This window comes from Spodoptera frugiperda, chromosome 9, assembly GCF_023101765.2.
Source record: "Spodoptera frugiperda isolate SF20-4 chromosome 9, AGI-APGP_CSIRO_Sfru_2.0, whole genome shotgun sequence".
In the NCBI taxonomy this organism is placed as follows: Eukaryota; Metazoa; Arthropoda; class Insecta; order Lepidoptera; family Noctuidae; genus Spodoptera; species Spodoptera frugiperda.
Genome location: NC_064220.1, coordinates 7,044,257 through 7,065,686, shown reverse-complemented (window position 1 = coordinate 7,065,686; position 21,430 = coordinate 7,044,257). Strand labels below are relative to the sequence as shown.

At 39.1% G+C, this 21,430-nt stretch overlaps 1 protein-coding gene across 1 annotated transcript; it reads left to right on the top strand.

The window, feature by feature from the left end:
- Positions 1–6,077: 6,077 nt before the first annotated feature.
- On the top strand, positions 6,078–19,814 carry LOC118281139 (uncharacterized). The gene is made up of 6 exons (XM_050695888.1): positions 6,078–6,214; positions 6,649–6,808; positions 18,266–18,318; positions 18,609–18,701; positions 18,793–18,882; positions 19,428–19,814. Exons 1-6 carry the CDS (start codon positions 6,166–6,168, stop codon positions 19,487–19,489), a joined length of 507 nt encoding a protein of 168 aa, XP_050551845.1. The 5' UTR covers positions 6,078–6,165; the 3' UTR covers positions 19,490–19,814.
- The last annotated feature ends 1,616 nt before the right edge of the window (positions 19,815–21,430 follow it).

The window sequence follows — 21,430 nt, the reverse complement described above, 5'->3', positions numbered from 1 at the left end:
ATGTGTTTTAAGTTTCTCGATAGTATATGTGGTGACCAGTAAAACAACAACTAGAACTGCGTTGCTCTGAAAAAAGATTTATTATATAAAACATTGTATTATATTACAAACAACTATCAGTATAACTAAACAATAACAAACTTACCTGAAAAAAGAAACAACATTTAAAGCTAATGCTTTACTAGTTCACATAAAGTTTTAGGAAATATTTAAAACAGTTATTATTGTAACGCTTTTATTATATGACGCGGCATAAAGACAATTTGACAGCCAGCACCATAGACTAAACTAATAACTAGACCATAGACTTACAGATTATACAAATAAGGTATTATTTGGTAAATACAAATTTAATACTAAATAAAGTGTCACACACTTTATTTACATTCATGTGCTTTAGAAAAGGAAAAAATAAAATTGATTTAATGGTATTGTAACTTTTTATTATTTGATACTTTCTTCATGCCGAAAAAAACAGCTCGTAAATAATAAATAACTCATAATTTTTTCTTGTAAACTACAATTAAGTTAAAGTATCTATTTATATGGAATAATAACAAAAAACTATGTAAGTTACGTTGTTACTTTAAAATATATATAATATTATTTTATAGTGGCTTGATATACGGCACCGTCAATTAAACACATTGAGTTTCTCTGTAAATCAAAGCTTTATTTCAGTTAATCTAAGAAACAAATCATGAAACAAATCAAACAAACATTAACTTACATACCTGTAAATCAAAGAAACGACATTAAATGTTATTATTCCGGTGTCGATTTCTTATTTTATTTAAAATTAGATATTAACTTATTCTTTGTAAAGAGAAATTTTTCTTATTTGACATTAACAAAAGGCGTGCGTCATGACCGTCACAGTTTACTCTTTCTTAAAAACTCTAAACTACCAAAGAGTTGCTATATGCGCGCGTAAATTCAAATTCAAAAGGAAACTATAGTTTTCTTTACATCTCCCCCCCAAAAGAGATAAACAATGAGTAAAAGTGAATATAAACAATGAGGTTGATGTTCCCGGCATACACTCTTCACACGTAGATAGCAGGAGCCGGTGTGAGCTTCGATATGTGGAAGTAGTTAGACTCTGATCTCTTGTGGTCAGTGTTTATCTTGTATATTGATGTAGATATTTTTTCTATAATCTTGTAGGGTCCTATTTTCAGTTCATCAAGTTTTTTCCTGTTGAGTTTGTTCCCGTTTTCCACAAAAACCGTGTCTCCTACGTTGAAGTCTATATATTTTCGATGCTTATCATAAATTGTCTTGTTATAATTATGTGATTTGATTGAGTTTTCTAGAGCTCTTCTCCTATCTTGGATTAAATCATGTTTAGTTCTTTCCTGTTTTAGCTCATTTGGCAAAATAGTGACATCTGTGCCATAAAGTAAGTATTTCGGAGCATATCCAGTAACTGTGTGCACTGTCTCGTTGTATTTCTTTACACAATTGTGTGCCACAGTCGTCCATGCCATTCTTGTATCTTGTTCATTTATTTTACATCTGATTTTGTTGACCAGCGTTTGGTTTAGTCTCTCATTCAAACCATTCGAGAAAGGTGAGTTTACTGCTGTAAATATGATTTGTATATTCTTCTCATCTAAAAAACTCTTGAAATCTCTTGAGTTGATACCTGGGTATTGGTCCGAGAGTATCAATTCTATGTCATCACATTCTGTACAACTTTTTATAAGTTTGATAAAATCATTTGCATTTTGTGTACTGGATGTTAGTATGTATGCATACCTTGTAAAATGATCTGATAATAGGTGTAAATATCTCTTTGTTGACCGGGATCCTCCAAAGCCTCCAATGGTATCGATGGAGCATATCTGAAATGGTTTTTTGGCAGGCCCCAATTGTGACATTAATCCATATTTATTTTTTCCTCTTGATTTATTCTTTATGCATATTGTGCAGCTTTCACAAATTATTTTTATGTTTTTCGTCATGTTCTCTGCTGTATACACAGTGCTTATCATTTTTTGCATTTGTTTAATTCCGATATGGCTTAGATCTAAATGTATTTTCTTCATGAGCTCTATGCTTAATTTCTCTGATATAATAATTTTTTCTTTTTCTCTTACTTTCTTGTAATACACATTGTTTTTTGTATATAACTTATCTCTCTTGCTTTGTATATATTCATTTTGATTTTGATCTTGTAAAATATCTTCTATTGTTATCATGTTTACTATTTTTAGCTGTTCTTCTAAGTTTTCTTCTGGTTCGAGAACCGGGTTTCTGCTCAGGCAATCTGCTTCAACATTATATCTTCCTGGAGAATATTTAATTTGGAAATCATATTGCGATAAATAATGAGTTAAGTCACCTAGCTCTTCGTCTGTTCTACATTTTATGTTCATATTTTCCAGTGGCTTGTGATCTGTAAAGACTGTGAATTTTCTGCCTATTAGTAGGTGTTGCCAATACTGAACACATTCTTTAATTGCCAGACATTCCAGATACACAGCCTTCTTCCTTTTTTGCACTTCATTTAATTTCTTTGAAAAGTAGGCTACAGGTTTTTCTTCGTTGTTTTTTTGTTTTTGTTTCAGAACTGCTCCTACTCCTAATATGCTGGCATCTGTGTATATGTGAATAGGTAAGTTTGGGTCATAAGTTGTTAATATTGGTTGGGAACATAATATATGTTTCATTTCTTCAAATGACTCTTGACATTTGTCAGTCCAGATGAAAGGTTGTCCTTTTCTCAAAAGATTATGTAGTGGTTCTAATTTTATTGCAATATTTGGCACATATTTATGGTAAAAGTTTATCTTTCCTAAAAATTGTCTCACATTTTTTGGAGTTTTTGGAATCGGGAAATTTTTAATTGATATCAAATTATCTTTCAGAGGTCTGACTGAATTATTCTGGATTACATGCCCCAAGTATTTTACTGAATCGGCTGCAAATGTGCATTTAGAGAATTTTAGTTTCATACCTTCGCTTTGAATTGCTTGAAATAACTGCTTCAGATATCTTATATGATCCGAGAATGACTTCGAAAACAACAGAATGTCATCAATGAAACATACTGTGAACTCTCCAAGATTATGCTTCCGTATAATATTACACATTATCCTTTGGAATATGGCTGGAGCGGTCTTCAATCCAAATGGTAGACAGGTCCATTGGTAATGACCTTCTTGTGTCACAAATGCAGTTTTTTGTCTATCTGTGACACGCAGTGGTATGGACCAAAAAGCAGAATTAAGGTCCAGCGTTGAAAAATACTTACAATTTCTTGTTTTTACTATTAAGTCCTCGATGAGCGGGAAGGGCTGTGACTGTGGTACAACAATCTTATTTAAATCTCTGAAGTCTATACACAGTCTTGATTTTCTGTTTTCTTCTCTTTTATAGGCCAATGTAACAGGCGCTGCAAATGGGCTATATGATTCTTCTATTATATTCTTTTCCAGTAGTTTTGCTATTTGGCTTTCGATTTCTTTCTTGTCTTCCACTGTGCAACGATATGGTCTTTTACTGCAATATTTTTCTACTTGTAGATCGATGTGTGCTTCATAACCTTTTACCTTTCCAATGTCATATTTGTCCGTCGCAAACACTGACTGGTTTTCTGTTATTAAGTCATCAATTATTGTCTGTTCCTCAAAACTCAAGTGATTAATACAAATTCTAAAGTCTTCTGTTTTAAAACTTTCATTGTAGTTTATGATATTATCCATTTTTAATTCCTTAGAATCAATATCGGTATTTGTTTCCTTAGAAACTTTTTCCTTGTTTTGTGTAGGTAATTTTTGATGAATTTTCAAATTTTCGTCTTGAACTAGATGAAATTCTTGTATACAATCTAGTCCCACTAAAAAGTCATAATCAAAATTTTCGTTATCTATCACAAAAACATTCATTTTTTCTCAATATCAAAGATGGCTATGTCCAGTGAAATTATTCCGATAGCTTTTTTGACGCCATTAATCGTTTTTAGATTAGTATCATTTGAAAGAGTGCCTTCGTTTTGCTTTATCTTTAATATCTTTGAGTTTATCAATGACACATTAGATCCAGAGTCATAGATCCCTGATACTTCAATATTTTTATTTAGTAGTAATTTTATCTTGATCAATGGCGGCACTATTAGTTTTTTTGGTCTTCGTACTGCAATTCACATTCCAACTCTGAATTATTGATAAGTTTTATCTGTTTTTTATCTTTTTCCGTATTCAATTTTGGTTTGAACCAACAAGAATCTTCTGGGTGGTAGCGGGCTCCTTTATTCAATTTATCACAGATATTACATTTTTCTCTAACCGGTTTACTATCTTCTTTTCTTTTTATAAATTGGTCCTGAAAAATCATGTTTCCAGCCTCATCGACATATGTTTTTAAAATTTCTTCTGTTGTTTTTATCCAAACATTTCTAGTTTGATATCTCTTTTTCAATGTACTTTTTAATGTAACATATGTTTTCGTGGCTTGAATATGTTTATGAAGTGATATTGCTTGATACTCTTCAGGAACCAGGTAAACTTTGTCATCTAGTGTGGCAATTGAGGTTATGGCAATGAAGTTTGACTTTCCGTCCACTGTTGGTTTAATTTGAAAAGTAAATTTTAGTTTCTCCATTTTTGTGACAGTTAATGTCGTTTTATAATATTATTTTATAGTGGCTTGATATACGGCACCGTCAATTAAACACATTGAGTTTCTCTGTAAATCAAAGCTTTATTTCAGTTAATCTAAGAAACAAATCATGAAACAAATCAAACAAACATTAACTTACATACCTGTAAATCAAAGAAACGACATTAAATGTTATTATTCCGGTGTCGATTTCTTATTTTATTTAAAATTAGATATTAACTTATTCTTTGTAAAGAGAAATTTTTCTTATTTGACATTAACAAAAGGCGTGCGTCATGACCGTCACAGTTTACTCTTTCTTAAAAACTCTAAACTACCAAAGAGTTGCTATATGCGCGCGTAAATTCAAATAAAGGAAACTATAGTTTTCTTTACATATATTTCTGAAATATTAACACGGACTGCCGCGCGCGTACTATTTTCCGCGGCAAACAGCGCCTTCGGTACGCATTGTCGCCCGGCATACGAGAGGTTAATGACAGAATTTGAGGTGGCTGCCTCACTATTCAATACCTCCCATTACAAATCGTGTTGATGCTGGGGATATTTTACAAATAATCAATGAGAATATGAATAGAGTAAATGATTTAGGCTATTATGTAATTCGAAATAATGTAAACCGACATAGGGCTGAATTCACAAGAATACATGTGCAAAATCATAACTTAAATGATTTTCCCCAGCTCACACAAAGTGATTTAATAAAAGTATCTTTAGATATTTACTAAATTAAACAGGCTAGGTCATATTATGGAGAACACATACGACAAGATGGTATCTAGATATGAAATAGAAGTGTGCCGAGGTACGGACAGCAACAGGTGGCACAATCTTAGTACTACGGGTCGGGAAATCAGTCTGATATAAAGGTGCAGAATTACGAAGTACAGCAAATACCTTGAAAATTTAAAGATCTGGGGTATTTTTTACGTAATAGCATTATAATACTCCGTTGTTCACTAGAAAAAACAGATGGCTGTAGTGAGCTTGATTCAGTATAGTGATTCCGCTAGATGTCGCTAAACACAAATGACACCAGCAAATGTGATCGGCTCGCGCTACCAAATTAGTAGTTTTTAAAACTACTATGACGAATAAAATTGTTGTTCTTTATATTAATGAGAAATTAAATTTGAACAATGTTAGTAGCAAATAACAAATGGATCTCCATTGCCAAATAAAATGCGACATTAATAACAAAATATTACTTTGCTAATTTTTCCGAGTAGTAGGATTTTTAGATTCGGTAATATTCGTAAAATCAATACTGGCAACACCAAAAAAATGTCTGTCGTATTTCGGATAGCGTCGCTTGCGTTTACGCCGGTTTACGATTTCGTTGATTTTCTGTGTTTTTTCCAAGATTTGCCGTTGAGTTGAGCTATTATAGATCCTCCGGTAAATTCCTCTGTGACCAGAAAATCGAATACTCCGATTTTGTGAAAGTTGAGATAGGACTCTGTGCTGTGTTGTTTGTGAACGTTGAGACAGGACTCGTAGTTTTTGTGATTGCCGATCTATCTACTCGAAGCTACCGATATGTCATCAGATAAGCACTGCTGTGTCCCTGGATGCAAAGAAAGCGGAGGTATGTCAATTGAAGTTTAGCTAATCAATTCTTTTCTAGTACCTAGGTATCTACTTATAAGTCGGGATAACATCTTCCCTGCTAAGGAACCGTGTACAGTGTACCTACAACATAAGTACTACGTGGAGACCCTAGAGCCCCTCCCTGCACTCCGACCTATATAAAAAAACATTGTTATCATCAAACATCAAAATATAGCAAAAGTATTTGGTAGAAAATAAAAGTTCTATCTTACCACTGCAATACACATAACAATACGATCTCAACAGTGATCTATCGTCTATATTATAATATATTATTTATCATAAGTTTTTTGTAACAACCTTTGTAAGTCTTAGTTACTTGAAATAAAAAATATTATTATTATTGTCTACCTACATAGGTAACTAGTGTTAAAGAATTGTCCCAATCACAGTTTTACATTTTCATTTTAGGGATGCACCAAGTCCTTCATGGGTTTCCGAACATGGAAAGAGACCGACAACGCTTCAATACATGGTTGTATAAAATTGGAGGTGATATTGTGGGCCTTGAAAATGAGCGCATCTATAAGTATCGCCGTGTGTGTCACTCACATTTTGAAGAAAAGTATAGGGTAAACTGTACTATTGTTGGCACTTCATCAGTCATTGGCACTTTGTTCTTTTAAAATGAATATTAAGAACAGGACTAGTAAATAACTTATTACCATTTTATTTTTACATTCTTATATGGCAACATTATCTGATTTCAACGGTAGGTTTTGGAAAACTTTACCTGGTAACACTGGCAAAACTGTCTTTTCTCAGCAGCACGTGTTGGTGCTTGTCGACGACATATTTTTGATTAATCTAACATGAGACAAGGTAACTATAAACGCTTCTTACTTGTTAATTTATTTAGATATTGTATTATGTTGTGATGAAATACGATTAGATATGAGTTAAACTTTGGTTTAATGAACTTTATTTAACTTTTTCTCTATTATAACCTCAAATAAATAGGTGCCAATGACTAGTATATTCGTTTTCACTACTGTATAATTTATTGACACCTATGCCAATCATTAAATTGCAGTTCTAATATTTTTGAGTTCAAGTTAAGTTATCAAAGTAATCAGATTGAGTAAGTGTACGTGAAATTATTTAATATTTTTATAAACTCACTTCCATTCTAATTTTTGGCACTGCCAATCACTGTACTAGATAGGGGCCAATCACTAAGAAATCTTTCTGGTGCCAATCATTACAATCGCGTATAGGATGCCAACGTTTAGTTAATGCCAATGAATGATTCACTGTTGATTTACGATTTCAGAATAATTCACCATGCCAAAGGTAAAGGAAGGCTGTAATTATTCAAAAAAAATACACGGAAGAAGATATAATTAAAGCTATTGCGGCAGTAAATAATGGAATGCCTAAAAAAACTGCAGCGTTAAAGTTCGGTGTGCCACGTCCTACCTTACAATTTAGACTTTGTTCAAAATTTATTAAGTCTAGGCCAGGACCAACTACAATTCTTACAGAAGAAGAAGAGAAAACGTTAGTGGAATGGGTTATTTCCTCCAGTAGAAAAGGGTTTCCTAAACGTAAAGAAGACATTTTGTTAAGTGTGGAACAATTTTTATCGAGGAACCCTAGACCAAATAACTTCGTCAATAACAAACCTGGCGATGGCTGGTATCGTCTTTTTTTAAAACGACATCCTGAATTAACACACAGGACGGCTGAAGCTGTCACATCTGCTAGCGCTAATGTCTCGGAAACCAATATTAGACAGTGGTTTCAACAAATTGAAAGGTATTTAAAAGATAATGGGTATTTTGACATATTAAGCGACGCCTCTCGTGTTTATAATGGAGACGAAACAAATTTTCAGCTATGCCCAAAAAACACCAAGGTATTGGCAGAAAAAGGATGTAAAAACGTTTACGAAGTGGATCACGCGCAGGCGAAATCTTGTTTAACTGTTATGTTTACATTTTCTGCCAGTGGTAAAACTACTCCGCCCATGGTGATATACCCGCTTAAAAGAATGCGTGCTGACATCAGAAACTCAGTTCCATCGCACTGGGGCTTTAGGGAACAGAGAGTAAAGTTCCCTAAGAAAAGGAGGATCCTCCGACCAGGCGAGGTGATCAGCCTGGCGGGCTTTCTGCCCAACTGTTGTTCGTTGGGATTTTCTATCCATGTTAATTCGCATGTAAACATCGTATGTGCGATGCAGGGTATTTGTGACGTCATCCGTTGATTTGCTCGTCGATAGTCTATGTGCGACTTCTGTCATCTGTCATTTGTCACTTGTCAATGTGTCGCCACATCACTCCCCCCCAAGACCGGAGGTCGATCCTGTTGAGACGGTTGTCGATGCTTGAGATGAGCGGTGCCAGAGCCAGTGTAGAATGACCCTAGTTCCAGTGAGTCGGAACTGTGCCGCTGAATGCCCAGTGAGTCGGGTGAGCGGTGCAGGGTGATACTCCAGTGAGTCGGAGTAGTGAAGCTCGCAGTGTCCCACGGTGAGTCGGGGAATTGATGCTGCGAGGGTAGGTGCGTAGTGGCTGGCGTCTGCGTTGACGGGAGGAAGGCGTCCTCAGACCGTGTGCAGAGTGCTGTGCCTAGACGCTGATGAGGCCGTAGGGAAGAACCAGGCTGCATATCTTCGATGTAGCGTGTGGTGGTCCCTGATGAGGCCGAGGATGCTGGTTGGCTGCGACTTGATTACCGCTCAGCGGAGAAGTGATGGGTGAGGGAGGTGGCGATAAGGATGACGGTGCTGATCTGCTCCGTGAAGGTTGGTTTCAATCACGTCGGGGTCACCAATGTAGGTAGTGGAGGATGACTTGCGGGTATTGAAGTGGATAAGCAGTAAAAGTCCCACACGGTAGCGGTATTATAACGTTTATTGTCTTATACAGACTTAGGAGTTCGACACACTACCAGTACAGTTTTAGAAGGAGTGAAGAATTATACAGGCGAGAACAAATAGATAAAGCGATAGAAAGCACTGAATTAAATACATATAATTACACTAGGCAACAAAAAAAATAAAAAAAAAATTCCCAGAGATCTGATTGTGTGATTCGGAAAGGCCATGGTATAGAGAACTTAGAACAGTAAATAAAACATCTCAGTCACGTATAGCTTTTAAGAGAAATTTATTTTTAGTTTTAACAATTTTTTGTTATTATTTTAAAGTAAAATATTATTTAGACTTGAAAAATAAACTAGTTTTTGTTCTTTTGGCGTGCCTGTTATAAGAAGAGGTTGGTGTCTCTCTAATTAAAAACCAGCAGTAGTCTGCAAGCATTGCAGTGGTCCATTTTCCCTGATAACGCTTTTCCATTGAGGCAATTTCTTGGTGAAAGCGCTCACCGTGCTCATCACTCACTGCGCCTAGATTTTCTTTAAAAAAATTAAGGTGTGAATGAAGAAAGTGTATTTTTAATGACATATTGCACCCCAGTTGTTTATAAGCATGTAACAATTGGTTTATAAGGCTTTCATATTGAGGCGATCGTTTATTTCCCAAAAAAATTTCCGTGACTTGAACAAATCCATTGCTTTAATCTTGAACCATATATTTCAGATTTTTCCTTAGGTAAGTCTCTAAAAAGATCGTCAAGCTCAGATTGGCTGATCAAATGTGGTGCTTTAGATGTACTTGCCACTTGAAAGTCTTCACATTCATCATCAGAACTAGAAGTGTTACTTGAGGATTCAACGTGACTTGGTGGGTTAGGTACTGGAAGATCTTCTGAATGTGGTATTGGTTTTGTTACGGAAGACACCTCTGCGTACCTTACTGTGTGCTTAGATTTCTTAGAAAATCCTTTGACATCTGTGAGACAAAAATAACAGTCACTTACATGATCCTTAGGTTCTCGCCAAATCATAGGTTGACCAAAAGGCATCTTTGTTGGTTTTCCATTAAACCAGTTTGTCAAATTCTTGTGGCATGAGAAGCAACACATGTGTGGCACCCAATATTTATCTTGGTTGCGAACGTCTAAACCAAAATATGCACGATAACACTTCGTAATTACTTAACGGCGTTATGGGTTTTTTTTTACTCTTCGGTGAAAATAAAACAAAATAAATCCGGAGAATTAACACAAAAGCGAGACATGGCGAAAGAAATCAATGTATACTGACACTACAAAATATTATTGTGATCGTTACTAAGAAGAATTTAGAGCTACCCTCCAAAACTAATAAAAAACGTGATTTTTTACAAAAATGTTAAAATCTCCATTCCTATACGTGACTGAAATATATTATTATTTTTCTGGTATTAGGTGTATGATTATCAATAAAATACGGTATGAATTTTCCCCGGGAAATTTTGAGTGTTGCCTAGTGTTATTAAAGCGCGGCGAGGTTATATAAGGCAAAGCTAGCTAGTAGTCTAGGCAGAGGCGTCAAGCAGACTGAGTCGTCGTCCGGCGCGGCGCGCGGGTTGCTCATGCCCCGGTGCGCATCACGCGGGCCGCGCGTGGTCCGGTGCACTCGTGCTGTCTCGTTCGCACATCGCGCGCTCCGGCGCGACTGCGCGGTCTCGCTCGCACCACAGCACGCGGGGTGCGCGTGCACTGGCGCTGTGGCGCTCGCCGATAACTATTAACTAAGAAAAGTTTGTCCGTGTCTGCTTGTATGTAAATATTTAATTTGACAATTTTATTGTACATAGTTTTGATTCTATATAATAATAATATTGATTTTATATAATGTTAACATATTGTTTATATTTGAGTTACATTTTATTTGTTGTACTAATTTATATAATTTCAAATAACTTTAATGATGTAAGCTACAAACATAAAATATGTAGTGGGTCACTACATCACCCCCCTCCAGAGCCCGTCAAGGGCGATAATAGTCGGGAAATTTAACACGGCGGCCTGACCGCGTCGCTTTGACGACGCCACCGTCAGGGTCGGGCAAGTTCCGGTTATCCGTGTTTGTAGTGTCGTGATGAGTGTTGTTGTTGTGATGAGTTATTGTGGTAGGTGGTGTGTATGGTGTGTCTGGGTCACGTAGTATGAAGGCCGGCTTAAGGCGGTCTATCGATACTGTAACCTCTTTCCCGTATACCACAATCTTGTAGACCTTGTCCCCTCGCTCGATGACCTTGTGAGGGCCAGAGTATGCCGGTTTGAAACCACCAGCAGTGCAGTCCCTAAGGAAAACGTGTGATGAGGTAGGTAAATTTTTAAATATAAAAAACTTGTTTTTGTTGTGCCTGGCAGCTGGTGATGGTCGCAGTTGCCTAACCAAACTTCTGAGCCTGGACAAATAGTCTGCTGTGTCGACAGTCTCATCCGTCTGCGGGTCAAAAAATTCACCTGGAAGGCGCAGTGGTTGACCGTAGACTAGTTCGGCGACAGAGGCTTGTGCGTCTTCTTTATAAGCGCTGCGAACGCCTAGTAAGACTAGTGGAAGAGATTCCACCCAACTGACACTGGCGTGGCAGGTTATAGCAGCCTTGAGTTGACGGTGGAATCTCTCCACCAATCCGTTACAGGCTGGATGGTAGGCTGTGGTTTTGCGGTGTCGGAACCCAGCAATACCAGACAAACATTTAAAGAGCTCTGATTCGAACTGCCTACCTCTATCGGTTACGATATCGGATGGGCAGCCGAAACGGGCTATCCACCCACTCAGTAGAGCCTTTGCCACTGTTTCAGCAGTTATGTCTGCTATCGGTATTGCCTCAGGCCATCGCGTAAAGCGATCGACGGCGGTGAGACAAAATCGGTACCCTTGACACAGTGGCAATGGACCTACGAGATCAATGTGGATGAAGGCAAACCTTGATGAAGGTAGTTTGAAGTTGCCTATTGGAGCAGAGACGTGACGTGTGATTTTCGCACGTTGACATTCCAAGCAGGAACGAACCCACTCGCGACAGTCCTTCCTAACTCCAGGCCAAACGTAGCGGTCTGCGACCAGCCTTGCAGATGCCTTGGAACCTGGGTGACTCAAGGAGTGCAGGCTTGCAAAAACTGACCTGCGCAATTCCTTGGGCACAAAAGGTCTCGGCGTTGAGGTGCTGACGTCGCAATATAATTGGCAAGTTGCACCTGGGATCCTAACTTGCTGTAGGCGTAAGGAAGTCTCACCAGCTAGGAGTTGCTTCAGTTCAGGGTCCTCAAGTTGAGCAGCGGCGATCCTCTCGGCGTGCACAGGTTGAGTAATCTCCTCCACGCGTGAAAGGGTGTCCGCCACGACATTATTCTTCCCTGAAATGTGTCGAATGTCGGTTGTGAACTGGGCAATAAAGTCCAGGTGACGTGATTGCCGGGGAGAACTGTTTTCTTTACGAGTGTGGTAGGCATATGTGATAGGCTTGTGGTCAGTGAAAATGACGAAATGACGAGCCTCTAACATATGTCTAAAGTACTTGACACTCTCGTAAATGGCGAGCAACTCTCGATCGTAAGGAGAGTACTTTACCTGTGCTGGAGTCAACTTGCGTGAGAAGAATGCGAGTGGCTCCCATGCTCCCTCGTTCAGCTGCTGCAGGACTGCTCCGATGGCTTTGTCTGACGCATCCGTGACCAACGCCATCTTTGCGTTGCAATCAGGATGGGCCAGTAATGCTGCTTGGCATAGGCTGTTCTTGCAGTTCTGAAAAGCTGTATGTTCCTCTGCTGTAAAATGTACAGGGTGTGAACCCTTTACTGAGCCAGTAAGGAGAGCGTTCAGGGGTGCTTGATGCGTAGCTGCCTCGGGAATGAATCTACGATAAAAATTGAGCATCCCAAGGAATCTCCGTAGCTCTCTTACGGTCTTAGGAGCGGGAAAGTTTTGTACGGCTTCGACTTTTGAAGGCAGGGGCTTGGTACCCTGGGCTGAAATATGATATCCCAGAAAGTTTACCTCTGAAACACCAAAGGCACACTTTGAGCTGTTGATGACCATACCGTATTCCTTGAGCCTGGTGAAAAGCTGACGCAGGTGGACTTCGTGGGTCTTATGGTCTTTAGAGAAGACCAGGAAGTCGTCCAGGTATGCGTACGTGAAGTCCAGCCCCCTGAGCATTTCATCCACGAAGCGCTGAAACGTCTGTGCGGCATTTCGAAGTCCGAACGTCATGTATGGAAATTCGAAAAGACCGAACGGCGTGGTGATCGCAGTCTTCGGGATGTTGTCTGGATGGACTGGAATCTGGTTGTACGCTTTCACCAGGTCAATCTGTGAAAAGACGGTACAGCCAGACAGGCTGTGGGCGAAGTCGTGGATGTGTCGGATAGGGTACTGGTCTGCGATGGTCCGTGCGTTCAGCATCCTATAATCGCCGCAGGGGCGCCAACCGTCGTTCTTCTTCGGAGCCAGATGTAGAGGTGAAGACCAGGGTGATTCTGACGGACGACAAGTGCCACACTTGATCATGGCGTCAAACTCCTCCCTGGCGATTTTCAGTTTGTCGGGGGCCAGTCTGCGGGGTGAACAGGCTACTGGTGGTCCAGGAGTAGTGCGGATGTGATGTACTGTCTGGTGTTTGGGTGTGCGGTGTATGCCTGATGGACGAGTGACGTCGGGAAATTCCCGTAGTATGTGCGTGTATGCGGACTCACCAAGACTTACTTTAACCGACGAGACGTCATCAGAGCGACGCGCAGACGAAGCCGGGGTGGAGAGCGTTGTATAGTTGTCGATGAGGCGTTGGTTCCTGCAATCGACAGCTAAATTATAAAAACATAAAAAATCCACGCCTATTATCGCCTTTGTTACGTCAGCAACAATAAATCGCCAGACAAAGTCACGGCGCAAGCCTAAATTGAGTGATACATTAATATAGCCGTATGTGTGTATCGGCGTTCCGTTAGCGGCACATAACTGGAAATTGGTCTTCTGTACTCGTCGAGAAAGTGCCGATCGGGGGTAGACACAGAGGTCGCTGCCAGTGTCGACCAAAAACTGCACCTTTGACCTTTGATCGGTGACGAATAAGCGACCCGCACTTGGACAATCATCGGCCGCCATCACTGATTGCCCCGCACATTTCCCGAAGTAGGGTAGTCGCACGGCTTTATACATTTCCTTGCGCGTTCCCCAAAGTTTTTGTGGTACCAGCAGAGCGGGGACGTTTTATAGCTGGACGCCGATCTGTTGCCTGACCTGGAACGTTGACGCGTACGACTGCCGGATCTACCCCTTGGCCGGGACAATCGTTCCACTCGTTCCGCCAACATTGCCACTTGCTTTGTCAGCGCAGCAATCTCGGATTGCGCGCTGTTACCTGCATGGCCTGGAGAGGTTGCAGCTGTGGTGATGGCTGCCGTAGATCCCACCTGGATGCCGACGACATCATGGATCCGGTCCGCCAACTCAGCCAGCTCAGCCAGATCCCTCTTCGACTGTGACGCCACAATGGCTTGAGTACTTGCGGGTAGACGGCTCGTCCAGATGGTCCTCAGGAACTCCTCTGGAACACCTGGGCCAGCCAGGTTGAGGAGGTGCCGGTAGAATTGCGACGGCTTCCTGTCGCCTAGCTCCTCGTGCCTGAGAAGCTGCATGACTTTCTTCTCCCGCGACGCCGAAAGTCTCTTGATGAGCTCGCTTTTGAGCTTCGTATATTTGTCGGTCGCTGGAGGGTGGGCGATAATATCCTCTACGTCGTCTGCATATTGTGGGTCTAGGTGGCCGATCACGTAGAAGAATTTAGTTTCGTCCGACTTGATATTAGCCAGGACGAACTGGGCTTCCATCTGGTGAAACCATAGACCAGGCTTCTCGGGGTTGAAAGGTGGTACGCGTACTCCGACGCGAAAACTTTCCGCTGCTGGTAGGCCGCCATCTTGCGTCGAGTGCCCTTTGTTCTCCGCCATCGTGCTCGTTCGGGGTCACCAATGTAGCACCCGCCAGGCATGATCAAAAAAATAATAATATCTACCTATAATACATATTTTAGCTATATTTCACGAACTTTATCTAAATGTTAGTCATGTTTTAGGGAACAGAGAGTAAAGTTCCCTAAGCAAAGGAGGATCCTCCGACCAGGCGAGGTGATCGGCCTGGCGGGCTTTCTGCCCAACTGTTGTTCGTTGGGATTTTCTATCCGTGTTAATTCGCATGTAAACATCGTATGTGCGATGCAGGATATTTTATGACGTCATCCGTTGATTTGCTCGTCGATAGTCTATGTGACACTTCTGTCATCTGTCACTTGTTACTTGTCAATGTGTCGCCACATCACTCCCCCAAGACCGGAGGCCGATCCTGTTGAGACGGCTGTCGATGCTTGAGATGAGCGGTGCCAGAGCCAGTGTAGAAATTCCCTAGTTCCAGTGAGTCGGAACTGTGCCGCTGAATACCCAGTGAGTCGGGTGAGCGGTGCAGGGTGATACTCCAGTGAGTCGGAGTAGTGAAGCTCGCAGTGTCCCACGGTGAGTCGGGGAATAGATGCTGCGAGGGTAGGTGCGTAGTGGCTGGCATCTGCGTTGACGGGAGGAAGACGTCCTCAGACCGTGTGCAGAGAGTGCTGTGCCTAGACGCTGAAGAGGCCGTAGGGAAGAACCAGGCTGCATATCTTGGATGTAGCGTGTGGTGGTCCCTGATGAGGCCGAGGATGCTGATTGGCTGCGACTTGATTACCGCTCAGCGGAGAAGTGATGGGTGACGGAGATGGCGATGAGGATGACGGTGCTGATCTGCTCCGTGAAGGTTGGTTTCAATCACGTCGGGGTCACCACTTTAGGGAACAGAGAGTAAAGTTCCCTAAGAAAAGGAGGATCCTCCGACCAGGCGAGGTGATCAGCCTGGCGGGCTTTCTGCCCAACTGTTGTTCGTTGGGATTTTCTATCCATGTTAATTCGCATGTAAACATCGTATGTGCGATGCAGGGTATTTGTGACGTCATCCGTTGATTTGCTCGTCGATAGTCTATGTGCGACTTCTGTCATCTGTCACTTGTCACTTGTCAATGTGTCGCCACAGGTTTATCAGATAACGGGTGGATGAATAAAAATTTGTTTTATCAGTACATCCACAACGTATTATATCCATACCTCGTCGAAAACAAAATTCAGTTTCCTATTATTTTATTTGTGGATGGGCATAAAAGCCATATGAATTATGATTTGAGTGAGTCATGTAAAGAAAAGGGAATCATTTTAATAGCTCTTTATCCTAATGCCACACGGATACTTCAGCCTGCAGACGTTTCGGCGTTTAAGCCCATGAAAAATGCTTGGAAAAAAAGCGTCTTGAACTGGCGACGCAACAATTTGACTAAAACTTTGACAAAAATTGATTTTGGTCCCATTTTATCTGCAGCTTTAGACAATTATATTAAACCATCTTCCATTGTCAATGGTTTTAAATCCTGCGGTCTCTGTCCATGGAATCCAAATGCTATCGACTTTTCAAAATGTCTCGGGAAAAATTGTACCAGTACGACTAATCTTCAATTAAATTCTGAACATCAAACACATACCATGACATTAAAAAAGTTTCAAGAAATAGTAGGACCATCAATTTTAAAAAATCTTCGCCCGGATTGTGTGATAAAGAACCCGTTTCAAAATGCTTTGGTAAAAGTTTACAATTATTTGAAAACCGAATCTGCTGATATAGTTGACCAAGAAATAGAACACATACAGAAAAAATCTTTTCTAATTGACGATTCCTGGGTTCCAATAGATGATATTCCGGTCATTTTAGATGAGAGTTTGGAGGATTTAGGAAACTTAAAAAATGTTGATATTGTATCAAACTCTATTGAAAATTGCAGTCAAGACCCTGACTTTCCCATACTCATGAAAAATTTATCAGATGATTTAACTGGCATTGAAAATATTAAGGGAGACGAATCAAATTCATTGCAAATTAACAATATAGACTTGAATGTTAATTTATCCGACTCACAACACAATTTTGGCGAGTTCGAACTTACTGCAGACCATGAAAATATATCATACACAAATGAAAATACGTATGTTGACCAACAATTAGATTTTCCCAAAAGCTCCGATGAATCTACCATATCTGGCCAAAATGTAACATCTCTTCCTGTAAGCAACAATAAAATAGATTTCACTCCCGAAAAAGAAAATTTGAAGAGCAGTTTAATATGGCCAAAGACTCCTGTACGAAAAGGTAACAAGTTAACTGAAAAGAAGCCTGTATTTGTATTGACTAGTAATAAATGGCTAGAGATAGAAAAAAATAAAATAGACGAAAAAGAAAAAAAAGAAAACGAAAAACAGGAACGGAAACGTATCAGAGAAGAAAATAAGACAAAAAATAAAACCAGCGCATCTAATAAAAAGGAAACTGCAAAACGGAACACTAAAATTAAGACTATTAAACAAAATGAAGAATCATTAGAAGATGATGAAAATCGTAAGAGTTTTACACATGCTCCAAAGATCATAATCGAGTCACAAGTACAATTTAACAAACCAGATCGTCATGATAATACAGCACAACACAGTAATTTAGATAACATCACATTTCCCCATACTGTGACTAAAATAAAAGACTTTATGCTTCCTTTGCCTATGAAGAAAGTTCTGCAACGAAGGGAAACTTTTAGGAATGAAATAGAATTGTCAGATTTCTTACACAAAAATGATAATCCTAATTCAGATGATAATTCTGATGCTTAGTCTTTAAGCAATACAAATACCTACCTCATGTTAGATTTAAGCAATATTAATTTTTATACCAAAAATTAAGAATTTATAGTGTTGTTTATAATTGTTTTAAATAAGACTGATGTTTCTTAGTTTTATTTTTTTTACGTTTTTAGTGTTTTTTTTTTATTTTGTTTAAGAAATAATTAACGATAAAGTCAATAAATATTAAGTGCCAATGACTGATTTTAAATGATAATGACTGTACCTATAGTGCCAATGACTGTACTTTTAGGGGAACGTCTAAGTTTTTTAAATTTTAATAAAAAGTACGTTACAAAAATAAATTTATGCATTTTTATTTCATAATATTCATACTATAGAAACATTTTATGTAGGATTAATTTATTTTTGACCTATAGTTTAATTTTAGATCCGAAAATCATGGCGAAAATACCTTAAGGTGCCAATCATTGTACAGTTTACCCTAGATGTCGCAATAATAGAATCAGCAATATAGCAGTGCCAACCTTAAATATGCCAGGTTTGTAAAATGTTGTCATTCTTAGATATGTTTTTAACTGATCAGAGCACTCGAAACTTAGGTGACAATCAAGTAATTAAGTAATTTCTGTTGTATGCTACTTTAGTGAATAAAGCTTTAATCTATCAATCAGCCAGGTATTTTGTAAAATGTTAAATTCTGTTTACCTGCAACATATATCTTAACCGCTCGGTTGCTGAAGCATGGTTAACGTTGTCTCATCCCAGTATTTTATGTCTATGTACTAGTCGGATTACATCGCCGTTAATTTAATTTACTTTTTTTTTCAGCTTGGTTATCATTACCACACACTAAATATACAAATGTTGAAAGAAAGCCAATGAAGGATGTTACCAATGCGACAAAACCATTGTTGTCGACAGGTATATATTTCTTAATTTATTTTCAGTAAAAAGTTTTAAGTGTAATATTTAATTTCAAAATGCTAAAATACTGTGGTGTGTTTTCTTTTAGGTATCGAATCACAATATCAACATGAACACTTATTGTATGCATCATCTTCGAAGCATGTACACAGCTTTGAAAGACATGCCATGCAAAAAGGTTGGTATTTATTTTACTTGTAGAATTTTACTTAATTGTTATGGCAGTGTTTTGACTTTTGATGATGCATCATTATGCAACTGTAATTTTAATATTCACGATTCAAAGTCAAAGCATTTATTTCAATTAGACCATTTACAGGCACCTTTGAATTGTCAAGAAGCTAGTTGCCACCTTCCAAAGTGTAGTTTCCTATGGAGAAGAACGGGCAAGAAACTCCATGGTTACTCTTTTTCAAATTATTAATTAATTTTAATGAATTGGTTTTTATTAGCTTGACCCTGTATATTTTATTTATTTATTTTACTCTTCATGCACATGAATGTGTACATAGGTGGGCTTAATGCCTTAGGCATTTTCTACCAGCCAAACCTTTAGGTGGTGCAATGAAAAACCAGTGGTAGGTGCATGGAGCAAGTAAATACGGAAAAGCTCAGATGGAAAAATAGAAATGCTTACTTACACAAATATATATTTATAATAATAATCCTACATAATAACATTATATATACTATTTACATATAATATATACATACTACTTATAGTGAGGATCATGATGAAGACTCTGACAACCTCTTCAGAAGAAGCTCCCGAACTCTCCGCTTGAACGTTACTCGAGTAGACAGCATCCTGACATCGGTGGGGAGCGCGTTCCACAGCAAGATAGATTGGATAAAAAAAGAAGAATGAAGAAGTTTTGTGTGATGCGTAGGACACTGAAGGAGACGGTTATTAGAAGAGCGTAGATATTTGCTGTGGTTGGCGCACGTGTATTGAAAGAGAGAGGATAGATAGCTAGGCGAAGAAGGTGAATCGAGGAAGGAGAAATGTGTGGTAAGCGCCCTTTGCTCCCTGCGCTGGCGTATGGGCAGCCACTGTAATTGCAACCGATGTGCAGAAACTATTAAATATTTATGTTATGTTAACTTCTTACTGATTCTTATGAAACATTGCACATGCAATGCATGGAGTTCACCTAACAATACAACATTAAGATATTTTAAAACCTTACTTAGGACTTAAATTTCTTAAGTTAGGTAAGGTTTATTTTGTTCAATAACATTACCTACTGGTGTAAAATAAAAACATACATACATACATAACCTCACGCCTGTCTCCCATGGGGGTAGGCAGAGACAATGGAACGCCAATTGCCACGGTTCTTACACACTTCTTTCGCTTCATCAACAGTCATCAGTCTTTTCATGCATGCTCGTCGGTTAAAGGTACTTTTAATTTGGCCCTTTTTTAATATATCGCCAATCTGGTCGCTATATGTCCGTCTGGGGCGCCCTCTACCGACGGTCCCACTCATATTTGCTTTGTATACTTCTTTCGTAAATCTGTTTTCATCCATCCTTTCTACATGTCCAAACCATCGTAACATTCCCTTTTCAATCCTTGTCACTACATCGTCTTTCAAACCACACTTTTCTCTAACAACACTATTTTTCACTCGATCACTCAGTTTTACTCCACACATTCTTCTCAAGGCTCTCATTTCCACCGCATTAATCCTGCTTTCATGCTTCTTCTGCCACACCCATGATTCTCTACCATACATAAGTGTAGGTGCTAGTACACGCTGTATTACCGCAAGTCGAGCTTTGCTGGATATAATTTTACTCGACATTACAGAGTGTAAAGCACCATTGACACTATTTCCCGCTTTCACTCTCCTTTCAATATCTCCCTCACTGTACGGTTAGGTACACTTTGCTTAGTTACGCTGATTGTAGAATGGTTGATGGTTGCAGAGAAGTTGGTTGAGTGCAAAGAGAAGAAATCACTGAAGTTAGTTTATTACGTAAATATAATACAAAGTTTGTAGTTGGCGACTCCTTACTCTGTCGTTGCTAAAATTGCACTAAAGTTATTTTCAATAAACGGTAATATAGTTGTGAAATAAAGGTACGTGACCCGGCGCATTTGCTGCATCAGCAAACGCGCACATCATGTACAGTTGAAGACTGTACATCTTGCCACCCCAAAAGATAATTAATATATAAGAGAAAAAAAGGAGAGAAGGAGAAGCCATCACAAAGCAAAAAATTAATCAAAGTTAAACGCCATGTTTCGTGTTCCCGTTCTGCATGTTTCACGAGAAGATCCAGGTTGAGGTTCCGACGAAAGGTGATGGCTCGTTGATTCTGTTGCAGCGTTTTCCTTCTGACAGTTGACCTGAGTTTTCCGGATAATCTGTAGTTCAATGTCGTCATGATGTTGTCCATTTGGCAAATTTTGTGGCTGTGCTTTACTCCGGCGGCAACGCTTCCTCCCAAACACCACAAACAGAGTTATCAGAGCAAATGCCACCAGTAAATAGCTGATAGCATATTGATGAACATCATGACTGGAAATTGTTGTTGGTTTTTGATTCTCCTGTTCTTTCAAAGTGTCAATCTTGTCAGCGATTCTCTTCACATCTGTGCTTGTTGAAGTATCTTGGAGTGGTCCAACATATCGGTAGGTTAAGTTGACAACCTTGTTTATCGAAGTGTGTAGAGTTGGGATAGGTAGCTCATAATCCATCTTCATATAGCTGCTG